General features: G+C 37.5%; 1 protein-coding gene across 2 annotated transcripts in view; it reads left to right on the top strand.

Moving 5' to 3' along the window:
- Window positions 1-14061, top strand: part of LOC149577946 (coiled-coil protein) — a 238474-nt gene that overhangs the window by 49998 nt on the left and 174415 nt on the right. For both annotated transcript variants that reach the window (XR_016364083.1, XM_089826739.1), the window contains exons 5-8: window positions 2178-2242; window positions 2330-2419; window positions 11894-11983; window positions 12237-12323. Coding sequence is in view for 1 of the 2 variants with exons in the window: in XM_089826739.1 (XP_089682865.1) it covers window positions 2178-2242; window positions 2330-2419; window positions 11894-11983; window positions 12237-12323 (332 nt within the window). In the remaining variant the exon portion in view is untranslated. The remainder of the gene's footprint in view (window positions 1-2177; window positions 2243-2329; window positions 2420-11893; window positions 11984-12236; window positions 12324-14061) is intronic.

Genomic DNA, 14061 nt, shown 5'->3' with positions numbered 1-14061 from the left:
ACCTCTAGAAAACTGTGATGTCGGCAGGCGGACTGAATTCTCATCCCTATATTGACATGCTTAGGGCATTGTATAGCTGTAGCAATAATCATTTAAACTGCATACACTGATTTCAATGGTATTCACATATTGGAAGCTGTATCCCCATGTCAATAGGTTACCTTCAATATTTGACAATGATGCGTCTTGAGGGGTTTGTGTCATGTTGTTGACATCTTGTGGACTTGGAGGGGAGATATCTTTTTATCCTTGATTGTAAAGATTGCTTCATATTGGTGTGTAAATGTTATACAAGGGCAATTTTTTAAGGAAAAATGCTGAAAACCCTGAAAAAGATAAAATGGGCACAACTGACATTGCAATTTCAGCACATTGTATTTATTTAATAAATTTCTTTTGCTTTTGTTTTATTTTGTTATAGTTATCGTAATTGCCATAGTCTTCACACCTCTAAAATTTGGGAGATTTTTGCCATCCTTGGAAGTGCAGCTCCATATGCCTCCATCCTAGAAACTTTGAGAAACACTGGTACACAAGGAGGTTTCACTCTGGAAACCTTGTGTATTTCCATTTATGAACTTGGTTGTGATTACTCCTTTTCTAATAGATGATTATTGAGGAGGTTTTAAATTGGGAAGTTTGTGAAATGCCATTTATCTGCTTGTTTGTGGTCAATTCCTTATAACTCTCAAATGGGGTTTAAAGGGAAGTAAACAATAATCTTGTGCATGAAAATATTCAAAGACCTGTAGCTTTTTAGGACGAATTGGACATTAGATGAATGTAATTGCTGCTACAGTCAAAGTACACTCATTAGTCCTGCTTCAATTCACAGGGCAGATGTTTATAATTTCACTTTTCTTCCCTCTTTCTTGTGATAATCATACCTTGATCTGTACAGAAGACTGTATGACGTATTTATTTATTTTCTTTAGAAAATTTTTGATCAGAGGATAGTTGGCAAGAGTACACTTGTGGTTTTTCATGCACTGTTCAGATGGAACAAAATTGGTTGAGTTAATTTCAAAGGACTTGGTTGTTATATTCCAGTCCCAAATTATTTTCAAAGAGAAAGGTACAAATTTTGCAAGCTTACTAATGAAGTTGTTGGCGATGAGGTAGGCAATGGCAAGTGGCAGAAATATTTTTGCATCTATAACAAAATTTCATCGTCATCTAGCACAAAAATATATTCTGCATTTTTTTTTTTATAACAGACAGTATTATGGCAGTTGTCAAGCCTTCTGGTAGACATAATGGGGATCATTATTAATAAGTTTCAATGGGTTGACATAACAACTAGTTTGGTGGTACATGCTGACATAGCTTGGTCATTTCATATGGTCTACTATCTTTTCTCTTCTTTATTTAAGCTTGGTCATTTAGGTGATTTAAGTATGTTGAGTTGTAATTTGCCTCCAAATTTCTGCTTATATGATAAAGCCTGTAAGAGGGACTCTGGGAGACCGAATGTTGAACTTAGAGAGCTGACATATTTGGTATCTGACTGATCACTATATATGACTGACACATTATTATCTGAATAGTTAAAGCTCAAAGCATGATACTGCAGGAATATATATGACTGTTCTTTTAATTAATTTTAGATGTGTACGAAGTCTGCTTTTTACGGTTCATCTATCATGACAATGTGTAGATGCCTCTTTGCAGTTGTAAGAAAACCCTTTAATTAAGATGCATATGGTAGTTTTATTTTCTCTTTGTGATTTGAGGGTCCTTATCAATACATCCAAGAGATCTACTCGTATGACTTGACTTGAAGACATACCATAAAAGGATAATCTATGGGATCATAGATTTTGAAACTAAACTCCAAATCAATGTATTTTTTAATAGTAAAGTTTTAATGAACTATTTGATCGACCACCTTTCTATTTGGAATTGGTGATAACAAACTTCAAATAGAGGGCTTTGTTTCTTTGAGACTTTTTTCCCTTGTGCTCAGCTACTTCATGTTTTCTCTCTTCCTCCCACCAATCTGTCTCAATGTTTTGATTGATCTTGAGTGATTAAATATAATGAAAGCTGATCAACGAGGTTTATCAAACACAAAGAGTATATTTTCTCTTTAATGACAATGCATTTCTGGATCCATTTGTTTTTTTAGTTGTGGCAGTATCCTTGCATAAATATTATAATGTTCTTTTACCTGTCAGTGAAGGGAATGGAGGTTGTCACAGAAGTTGAACAGGATCTGCAAGTAGCAAATGTTATTTGTAAGGTAAACTCTACAAATTCAATGATTATCTGCTTTTAATTTTTTTGAGATATTCCTGCGAAGAATTAATGTCTATGGTTTTTTGTACAGAATGGGCGGAGACATCTATCTTCTTCTATGAACGAGGTTTCACGTGATCTTATAGTAACATCAAATGCAAAAAGGAAACAATTTTTTCTGGTAATCATCATTTCAAATGTGTCAGTCTCTTTGATTGGTTAGCTGGAAACTTCAATATGGCATGCAAAACTACTGCTTTTGTATTTCATAGCATATGCAATTCAGACATGTTACTTTAATTCAAATTGTTTTTCATTTTGTGTGTTTCTTACAAATTTTTAGTACTTGATCTTTTTTGGATAATCATGCATGTATTTTTATATCATAAGTCGTTCAGATTTCAACACTTATTGATATATTACAACTTTCTGCAAAGTCCATGGTTTTATAATTTGTTTTATAAATATTTAATTTATTCAGAAGTAAAGAGCAGAACTCACGTGACAAGGTTTAAGATAGTTTCATAACCTATTCAGCTTGTGATTACCTATTTGGCTTTCACGATGACTAGATGTTGCAACTTTACCAATATGTTGGTATCCTTGATAATTAGATTTTTAAGCTAACAAATAGGAATGATCTTTTCTTCTTATTGAGACATCCCTCTCTGATTTTCCAAAAATTGATTCTCCATCTATGTCCACATGTCCACAAGACAAGAAATATTGTAAGTGTTCTTCAAAGTTTGAGTTAGACGATTTCAATTTTTGCACTTGATATTGGTTGGATATGGTATAGATAGATGGAGAAAGAACAAATTGACCACTCTTTGGTGGTGTTCCTACTGTATGCAATTCGCATGTATTTATGTTACAGAAAATTGTTGTTTATTCTCTGTTTTTCATGGTATTTTAGCAGTTACATCTGTTTTGCATAGTGATGCCTGTGTTTTTATACTATTCAAGTTGATCACATTTTGATGATAATTTTGGTAATATAATATAATTTACTATAATGTTAATTGTTCTATGTTCTTTCTCAGTAGTAAATGAACCTATACAGAAGTGAATTTAAGAGGAGTGGAATCTGTGGAACAAGATGTTAGGCTTAAAAGAATCTTGCCAATTTTTTATCATAAAATTTGGTAGATTCAACAATTGCTGTGTAATAAAGATGCATAAGGGTGTTGTTCACTTGTGAATACCCTTGGGCTTTTATAATTATCCTTGATAAATTTATATTAAAGCCAGCAATATGAAGGTTTTTTGCTCTTTCTTGAGAGATACCTCTCTAATTTGCTAAATATTGACTGTCCATCTATGGAATAAGGTGTTAGCTTAAGAAAGTCTCTTCAATGTTCTACTTTAAAATTCAATAGATTTAACAAGTACTTTGTAATAAAGATGCGTGAAGGTACTGTTCACTTGTCATTACCTTAGGGCTTTAATATTTATCCTTGGTAAATTTATGTTCAAGCCAGAAAGCAGCAAATATATTTGCTCCTTATTGAGAGATACCTCTCAGATTTGCTAAATATTGATTGCCCATCCATGTCCACATGAGACAAAAAATGTGTCAGGCAATCATGGTAGAGCTCACAAGAATTGGAATAATCTGTATTAAGTTAAAATAAAAGTGAGTTATAGTGACAACTCACGTAACTGTTCTAGGTGTAAGGAAAATTGATTCAGATTTACTTATAAATTGTTAGAACAATTCATTTATGTAAAAGGAGTTGCTATAGTAGGTGTATATTGAATGAAAAATGAGAAATAGAAGCATAGTAATAGTTGAGCTATACCATAGTACTCTAAAAACTAGAAAATGTGATTGGGATTTTATTATGAATTGTTAGAGCAACTCATCTATTTAAAATGAATTGTTATAGGAGGTTTTCTATGATATAGGATATGAAAATCCTATAAATATGTTATGTTTATTGAAGGCAAAATGAGAAATAGAAGCATAGTAATAGTTGAGCTATACCATAGTACTCTAAAAACTAGAAAATGTGATTGGGATTTTATTATGAATTGTTAGAGCAATTCCTCTATTTAAAATGAATTGTTATAGGAGGTTTTCTATGATATAGGATATGAAAATCCTATAAATATGTTATGTTTCTTGAATGCAAAATGAGAAATAGAAGCATAGTAATTGTTGAGCTACAACATAGTACTGTAAAAAGTAACATGGTATTGGAGCAAATGCCATTTTCTAGCATGCCCATATTTTATTCTTATCTCTTTGAAATTTTTATTTGAATGTTTTTGAAAGAATCTCCAGCTATGACACCTTGTTAAAATGATTTTATGCTTTTGAAATGTCTTGCTGATATTGTTTTTCAACTATGAGCAACACAAAGACATCCTCAATGATTAGGCAGCCTTGATTCGGCTACTCAAAGCTGCTCCTATACAGCATAAGATAAGATAGATAAGATAAATTTAGTGATGTCCAACAAGTGGCCTAAGGGATTGCCAAAAAGAGAGCAGCATCAAAAAACAACGGGAGCACCAAACGGTGTCCAGAGATAGACAGATTAACGAGCAACGCCCAACAAACTAGCAACTCCGATCGATTGGGAAATAACCCCGAATCGACGGTTAGGCTGTAGGACCAGAGATCCCAAGAAGTCTCCAAGAGCCCTTGGAAGTGCTAGTAGAAGAAATTTGTTGCTGAAAGGAGGATCTACGAGGCCTCATAACCTTGGGAGACCCCAAAGGAGGATCCATCACCCGCTTGGCGCCTTGCATAGGGGGAACAACTGCAAAGAAGGATGTGATGAGCTGGTTGGAGTGCGATCTTAGGCAAGAACACATTGAAGGGTGTGGTTCTAAAGTCTCCGCATTTCCTGAAGATAGAGCGCAAGACACCTGTGATCCGTGCATGAGAAGAAGGCCAAAAGAAACTGAGTCTCTCTAAATAAGCAGTGGAATCTCCCTTTGATCTCATAGTATATGGGGCAGCAAAAAAAAATTGAGTCTTCGTCTCGACATCTAGGTGTGGAGCCGATGGGAGCCCGCTCTAAAGGAACCAAGAGAGATATACAGAGCGTGAGACCAACCATAAGAAAGGTGCAAGAGGCATACAACGGCCCCATATTGCAGCTCGAGGAAATGCTCTGCATAGAATGCCATCCTAAGAGGAAGAGCCTTGGTGGGACTAGTCCAAGTGGTACAAATATATTGTCTATAGATGTTTGTCTTGACATGCATGTTCAACTCTTGCAGGGAGGCTGAAAGATGCGAGGGGGCATCCAGGGAGTATTGGGATGGGAGAAATAGTCAATATCAATCTTGATATAACCCAATGAAGACAAGGCTTGAGCGAACCAACTGCCAACCAAACCAGTGGAGTCAGAGTGCACAATAGCCTCTAAGGAACAATAGGCGAGGTAAGAATATTGGTGATGCCCCTTCAGGAGTCAGCGAAGCCTGCTAGGCGATATAAGAACCAAACTAGATCGAAAATAGTACCAAGTACCAAATCTTAAAGGACGAGCCCCAAACTCGGCTAGAACAATATTGTGCGTGGTGAATTGATTACATATGATGATTTGCTCGAGGAGGAAAGTGTGGACCTACACTACAGAGGCCTAGTTCGATTCAAGCAAAGATGACCCTCAAACCACATAACCATAGAGAACAGTCTAATCAATGTGTCAAAAGAGTCAACTTGGAGCTTAATGGCCAATAAAACGTAACCCTTGTTGATGTAAGGTTGAGCCGCCAACCTTAAGTTGAAATGAGGCTTGAGAGCCTAACACCTAGATAAGTTTACAAGGAAACAACCTCAATCTCCTCGCCCTGGAATAGAAAGAGGAGGTGAGAGGTCTTAAGGCAATTGAAGACCATCACATTGGTCTCGCTGAGGTTCATTGTTAGATGTTGAAGATCATAGAAAGAGGCAAGGCCATCAAGGAGTCTCTAGAGCCCTTTCGATGAAGAGGCCATGATGACCACATCATTCGTGAAGAGAAGGATAGAGATCAAAACCTGTTGTAAGTAACAACAATCTTCGAGGAGGGGGTGTGCCTGAAGTAATTCCTCCAACTCATCAATATTGTCGCGATAAAGTGGGAGATAGAGAGCAACCCTTTTTACTCCAATGGTGCTACATATGAAGTTAGACAATCTGTGCAGGGTCCTAATGCGACCATTGTCTCATAGAGTCTCATGATGGCACTTAAAAAAGTCGTCGAGATACCAGTGTCCCATATAATCTCTGGAATAAGGCAATCCTAGGAACAAAGTTGAACACCTTGCAAAAATCCGCGAAGCAACAGTAAACCTTTAAGGAGTAATGGCGTGCTTCCCCAATAATAGCACTAAGCGTGAGGATGTGATCCATAGTCTAAATATGTCTCTGATCAAGCTGCCAGGAAAGAATGTAATGTAAAACGAGAAAGTGTGCTCCACCATGGTGGTCATGTAGTTGGTGGTATTTAACATAGGTTGTGCCTTGTGAGTCAGGTTAATGATATGATTTAACCAAGAGGGAAGGAAACCTATGCAAGCAACCCTATTAAGCAACTCCATGAGAAAAGGTCCCAAGCTTGTGATGCCTAGCTTGAAGTTTTCCTCTTTGAACCCTTCCTCGTCTGCATTCTTGCTATTGGTCATGGATCTAACCACCTTGCTAATATTTCTGAAGGTGAAGAGGTGCTAGTGGGGTGGGAGGGGTGATAGTTAAGGGAGGCTGGCTAGAGATATCGTAGAGGGTGGAGGTGCAAGAGATCACAGAGGTGTGGTCGAGGACAAGGGAAGGGAGGACTTGCAAGGAAAGAGGGTGCGCCAGAAGGCCTTAAGGGACTAAAGGAGAGAGGTCCGAAGGGACCAGCTGCAATGCTAGATGAAAGTGCTTTTCTTGCAGTGAAGGAAGTGGCTGTAAGAGTCCTAGAGCTGCCCAAAGGAAGTGGAGTGGAGGATGAAGGTTGTGTGCAACTTTTGGTGGAAGGATTTGCAATCATCATCGTACCACTGGTTCATGGGGCACATACTTCTATGAACAGTGGAGGGGGTCTATTGGTGGTACAATGGAAAAAAGATTTTGTGCGTTGCTAAATTAACTGTTATATTTGCAAGGTGACTTCCCTAAGCAAAGGGGATCATCTTAAGGGGATTTTTCCTTGAAGTGCCACCTCAATAACTTAGCTGGCTTTTATAAGCTAGAGTTGTCAATAGTTATTTTTTTTTTCTCGGTACATTTAGAAGGAGCTTTTCTAATTACCAATATTAATTTTGTTGTTTGGAAAATGATATCTGCATTTTAAAATGAATAGTCTGTAGTTTGGACAGTTAGTGTTGTTTGCCAGTCTTTAGAGAGATGCACCTTAAATGACAGCCAACTGATGACTGTATAGTTGTCTTAGGGGTACATAGTGTAGTTGTCTTAGTGCATTTGTTTGAAATTATGAAATGGGGTTTAAAAATGATATGAGAAGTAATCTTGGATAATAATTATCTTATTTTATTTGTCCTTTCTAAATCAATTAAATTAATATGCAATTTTATGTGGTGGAAAAGTTCAGAACTGCAGGTGACTCATCTCTTCGAAATTCAAACTCAGCAGTCATTTCATCAGCCTCTAATGACTCTTGTATAGCGATTTCTTAAATAAATTCTTTTTTGCGTTCTCTTTGATGTGCCACATTCTTCCTTAATTAAGTTAAATACAATGTTTCTGCACTTGTCAAGGATCTACTCATAAAAATGAACTTTTTAATTGTTCTAGTCTTTATTGTGTCCATTATGAATTAATTTTTGTAGAAGGTATGACAAAAAATCACTTCAATGTGTTGAAATTTATTCCTTCTATACAAGTTCTTGTTTTCTCCAATCATGGCCACGTATCTATTTTAAGCTCAAATACAACACCTACAGAGTGGCTTTTGTAAAATATTCATGCAATTATGTATTTTATGTGAAGCATATAATGGTTATGTATTTTAAGCTCTGACGAAGGAACAATATCCTTGGTAAGATGACTGTGATAAGGATTATTTGTCTTGAACTACCACTTGCATAAGATAAGATAATAATATTAATGTCCAACAAAAAACCAGAAAGGTTTATGGGACTGAGCATACAAACAGAAGAGCCGACCCCACAAGAAACACCAAAATGGTGTCAGAAAAGAAGCAAAACAAGACAAAAGACCAAGAAACACAAGGTAAGGACTATGAATACTTCCTTGGTGCAAAGTAATTAGAAACAGAAGGATATGACTGTGGGCAATTCAAAGTCCTAAATCTACACAGAAGCCCGCTGGATGAGTGCCGCTGCCTGAAAAGACTGGTACAATGCTTGACTGCTCTAGGAGTAGTGTTGGAAGGCCTTTTGACACCCCGTGACGGAGACAAGGGGGAGTAAAAGGCGATAATGAGCTGGTCAGAAGTGTGGATTTGAGACGTAGCTAACTGAAGGGTATGCTCACGAAGTTGGGTGGCCTCTTGAAGATAAAGTGCAAGACACCGCTGATCATCATAGTTGAAGAACTCTGAAAGAGAGAAACAATCCCTGAAAAGACAATAAAATCTCGCTCTAATCTCATAGTAGATAGGGGAACGAAATAAGAAATGGGTCTCAGACTCAACCTCTGCCAAAGTATACAATCTACAAACCTGATCCTCTCTAGCCATATGGTGATTAGTCCAGATCTGAAGACAATGAGAACCGACTTTGAAGGAGCCCTAAGAGAATCGAAGGGAATGACACCAACGTTGATAGATATAAGTAGGCCACACAATAATTCCATTTTGAATCTCAAGAAAATGCTCTGCATAAAATCCCATCTTAGGACATAATCCCCCAAGAGGATTGCTCCAAGTAGTGATAGTGTACTGTCTGTAAATATCCTTCTTAACATAGTCTTTCAACTCGTAATGAGAGGGGAGGAGATGAGTAGGAGCATCCAGCGAGAACTGGTAAGGAGGGAGACGATCAATGTCAATCTCGATCGAACCCAATAGAGAGGTGGCAAGGGCATACCAACAGCGAGATCCAGTGGAAGTGTCGGATCTCCTAATCTAAACAGAAGAACAATGCAAGATAAGAGTATCTGTGACAGTCAACATCAGAGTCCATGAAACCTCGAAGCCGATGGAGAAACTAAATCAAGTCAAAAATAGTTGAAAGCCTAAAAGGATGAGCTCCAAACTCCTCCAAAACAATATTGTGGGGGGTGAGTTTGTGACATCTAACGATGCGCTATAAAAATAATGTTTGAATACGCTCAACAGAAGCCCAATCAGAAGCAAGAAGAGAAGGCCCCCAAACCACCAAACCATAAAGAACAGTCAGTCTAACCAATGAGTCCAAGAGGGACAACTTGGACAAAATATCCTGTAAATGATGCCTGAAACAATGCCTCTCAATCATGGCCAGAGACTCCATACCCTTACTAATCTTGGATTGAATAGCTGGTCTCAAATTGAAGCGGGGTCATGAAAACTTAACACCAAGATAAATGTATGAAGTAGTGATCTCAACTTCTTGTCCCTAGAAAAAGAAATGAAGATGAGAGGTCTTCAGGTAGTTAAAAATCATCACACGAGTCTTAGCTAGATTAACAAGAAGTTGATGCTGATCACAGAAAGAGGCTAGACCATCTAAGAGTCTTTGTAAACTGTTCAGAGAAGAGGCCAGGAGAACAATACCATCTGCAAAAAGGAGAATGGATATCAACACCTGATGCAAATAACAACCATCACCGGGATGAGAGGAGCTGACAAGAAAATCGTCAAGCTCGTCAATACACAACCCAAACAGAGTAGGAGAAAAATCGCAAATAATAACTATAACCTAATTTCAAGTTGCAAATTCCCATATAATTAAGAAGGAAACATCTTTTGAGCTAGTGCAGCATAATGACAGTTGATTTCTTTTGTATAGTTATAGACAATTTTGAATTTTCCATAGTTACATCGCCCTGGGAGATAGGGGGACGGGGGGACAAGTTTTCAAGACGGGGGGATAGAGGGGCCTTGATTTGGGGATGGCAGGGGGACGACGGGGGGATGGCGGCGGGGGATGGCGGCGGGGGATGGTGGGATGGCGGAAGGAGTCGGGGTGTATATACTATACATATGGTATAGCATATACCATATCAACTAGAATATCATGATTCATGATCAAATGACAAACAAACAATGAACATTAAACATTGAACATCAACAAATAATAAATATTAGTCTAAACTCTATATATCAGCCTTCAAATCAATAGTATGAGTATCTAGATTCTACTATCTAATAGTAATCAATGATCATATGAGTCATGACATAAAGATGATTACAATAAGTATCATGTGCCATGAATCATGATATCAAAATAAGTATATAATGCAAACAAAAACTACAAGTCTCCAAGAGTCCAAATCAAAATGTCAAATCAATGGAGACTCCTTGGCGTCCCCCTACAATGAAGGAGACTTCTTGGCGTCCCCCCTCAATGAAGGAGACTCCTTGGCGTCCCCTCGCACCCCCACACTCGGAGACCTCTAGCCGTCTCGGAGACGTCTCCCCCGTCTCAGAGACCTCTAGCCGTCTCGAAGACGTCTCGCCATCTCCGGCGGTAGTGGCGCCACCCGAAACGTCGAGACGCCGTCCCCTCGTCCCGGGGACGTCCCCGTCTCCTAAACGGCCCAGTTTTGGGGGGGGGGAGGGACGCGTCCCCGTGTTACACTGGAATTTTCCTTATAACCAATAATTATATTGGGGTTTAGAATGTGTTTTCTAGTTTCTCAAATTATTTTTATTGCTATGTATGATATGAAGATGTACTTGTTGTCATACTTTGAGATACTTTCGTCTGGACATTCAATGTGGAATTTGTCAGTGCTAGAAAATCTTCGTAAACAAGAATCTGTTGTTGATTGTTTGGTTTTGCTAGTGGCACATACAGTAGTTATCCTAGTGAATGGCTGTTTGAAATGGTTGGAAACAGATTTAGGACTTTAAGCAAGATGGTTGTCTGGGACATCACCATTTTCTTTTGTCCTTAACAAGTTTATTTCAGAAGACTAGATAAAATGTTAAAAAAATTCTGAAATCATCTAAATTCTTGTTTTTGTCCAGCTCTGAATGCAAATGGGTGTTTCATCTCCTCCGAACTCCAGATTGACTTTCAGAGTAATCTCTGTAATTGGTGTTTTAGTCTAATATAATTATATATCCAATTATAGTGAGTTTGGTTTTCTTTAATTTTTCTTTATGCGCAACAATCTTCTATAAGATGCTAGAAACATTAACTCTGCAACTTGGTAGGGTTCTAGCACAAAAGTTAACATGACAGCTTGTTATTATATTTTCTCTAGTTCATCATGAATTGATTTTCATAGGAGGAATCTCAAAACTGTGCTTTTGTGGCTACAATGTTTTAGATAACCACATCCCTTATGATCAAATTTTTCTACTTGTGGCTAATAGTTCCATATGCAAGAACTAGTGGTGTTTCAGACTTACAAAAATGTTGTTTGGAGTTTTTATTGACAGTAAATATTTCTTGTTAAATAAGAAATATTGAACTTTATTTTGCAATTGTTGTACCGGATTCACTTAGATGTTTTGTATTAGCCTTGTTTGTGATTATATTTTTTGGTTAAATGCCTTCTTTATGGTCATGTTTAAACTTGATTTTGTAATCATTGTAGGATATGCTTCCTGTCTTGACACAACTACAACATTGTTTAGATTTGCGGTCTTCACTAGATAGCCTTGTGGAGGAAGGGAATTACAGCAGAGTGAGTATTATAAGATTAAAAACAAATTTATTTAAAGTTTGTTTGTCATTTTATATGGGCAATATCGAAATTTCTAATTTCCTATTCATTGGAATGTTTAAGTTTTTGGTGGTCCTTGTGTTTATAGAATGAATGCTATGCACAAAACTGTTTTTTTTGGTTACCCTATAAAATATGTTTGAAGGATAGCTTTATATTTATTGGCCTGTCCATTAACCTGGGTTTTTGAGTTTTTTCTTGCACTGTCCTTCAGGCATTTCAAATCTTAGCAGAATATTTACAACTATTGGATCATTATACAGAACTTTCTGCCATACAAGAGATGAACCGTGGAATAGAGGTACTTTTGTATTGAACGAATAGTTCTTTTCTATATGTTTTCTGCTTTGACCATTTTAGATAGGATTTGTTTTACCGAGTGCAAGTTACAATACTAATTTCAAATTTCCTCCATCACTTCTCTACTTGACTGCTATTTTCGCAGCATACTAGACTACGTGGGGTTACGCCCTACGAAGAAAGGGCAATGGGCATCATATGTGATAATGAGTCACAAATGCAATAATTATCAATAATATGCAAATTTTGTAGATATTGGAGTTTCATTAGTTCATTCTGATTCGTTGTAAATACGAGAAAGGATGTGTAGAGCACATGGTTATCTTGGGGGGGGGGGGGGGGGTGGTGGAATCTGTATGACAACAAACTTTTTTTTCATCTTGTTATCATAACCATTTAACTTATTCTCAAAGCATATTCATTGTAGATTAGCATTCATATGAGATCTAACTATCATGTAACACAAATTGAGCACAACATATATGCGGGAACCCTATGTTCCATATAAATACTTCTGCACCAACCTCTCTTCCAATTTCTGAGGTCCAAATCGCTAGAGGCACCAACTCCTCATTCACTCCATGAGCATCAACTCACTAGGGGCACCAACCTCTTATTCACTAAGAGGCATACATCTAAATCAGATTGTACCTGCTCCATTTTCATTGGTATGCATTGTTCCTGCTCCATTTTCTTAAATTAAAAATAAATGAATAATATAACTAATATACATAGGGAACGGGAAGATCCTTCCCAATGAGCAATGAAGTTAATTACGTGGAATGTTAGGGGTACAAACAATGCCTAATTAAGTGCTGTATATTCTCTCTTAATGGAGAGTTAATTATGTTGCAAGAAACGAAGTTAAGTGAGGATGAGCTGAACACTTTTAAGGAGAAGATAGGGATTTGGGATATTGACGGGGTGCTTGTAGAAGGCGCTTCTGGGGGGCTATGATTCATCTGGGGTCCAAGAACAATGACATATGATAGGATTAGGAGTAATAGATTTTGGCTGTGTAGTTGCATCAAACGTATTAGAAGTAAGTTAAACTTCAGGTTAATAGACAATTATTGTCCAAAATTGATCCAAAATAAGAGGGCAGTGCGGGCATAAGTAGAATATCTAATGGCAGAATACCCCATACATAATTTTATTATTGGGGGTGGTTTTAATGCAATACTGAGCATGAAAGAAAAGTGGGGTGGAATCTTCAGGGAATCTTAAGCTAATTGAGTTCAGAAGCTGGGTGAACAAAAAGAAGCTGATGGAAAAAACAGAGAATGGAGAATACACTTGGAATAACAAAAGATTAGGATTTAGCCACGTAGCTGAGAAGCCAGATAGATTATTTTGTAAGGGTAATTGGAAGTTTAGAACACATATTCACTACTAAGGGTGGGGGAGAGGTGTATTAGTGGTGAACAAAGTTAGTTCTATTATTGGATTTAATTCAAACTTTATGCAGATACTTCAGTTGCAATGATTGCAGACCAGATTATAAGAGAAGCACCAGACATCAGCAACAATGCACAAGTATGTGGCGTGGAAACCCAATGCAGGAAAAAAAACCACGGCAAGAGATGCTGCTGGGATCTACTGGCCAAATCTTTAATACAATGTTTTTGATAATAAACAATAAATGGTGCTATGGGGAATGGAGAGGCAAATCAAAGAGTGGTCGGCCAAGGGAAGTGGGGTGATGGAGAACCGAGAAATGGAGGTGATGAAGTACTGAG

Source organism: Cupressus sempervirens, chromosome 1, assembly GCF_028749045.1.
Source record: "Cupressus sempervirens isolate cs-2001-9-10 chromosome 1, ASM2874904v1, whole genome shotgun sequence".
Lineage (NCBI taxonomy): Eukaryota > Viridiplantae > Streptophyta > Pinopsida > Cupressales > Cupressaceae > Cupressus > Cupressus sempervirens.
This window is presented reverse-complemented; position numbering and strand designations above follow the sequence as displayed.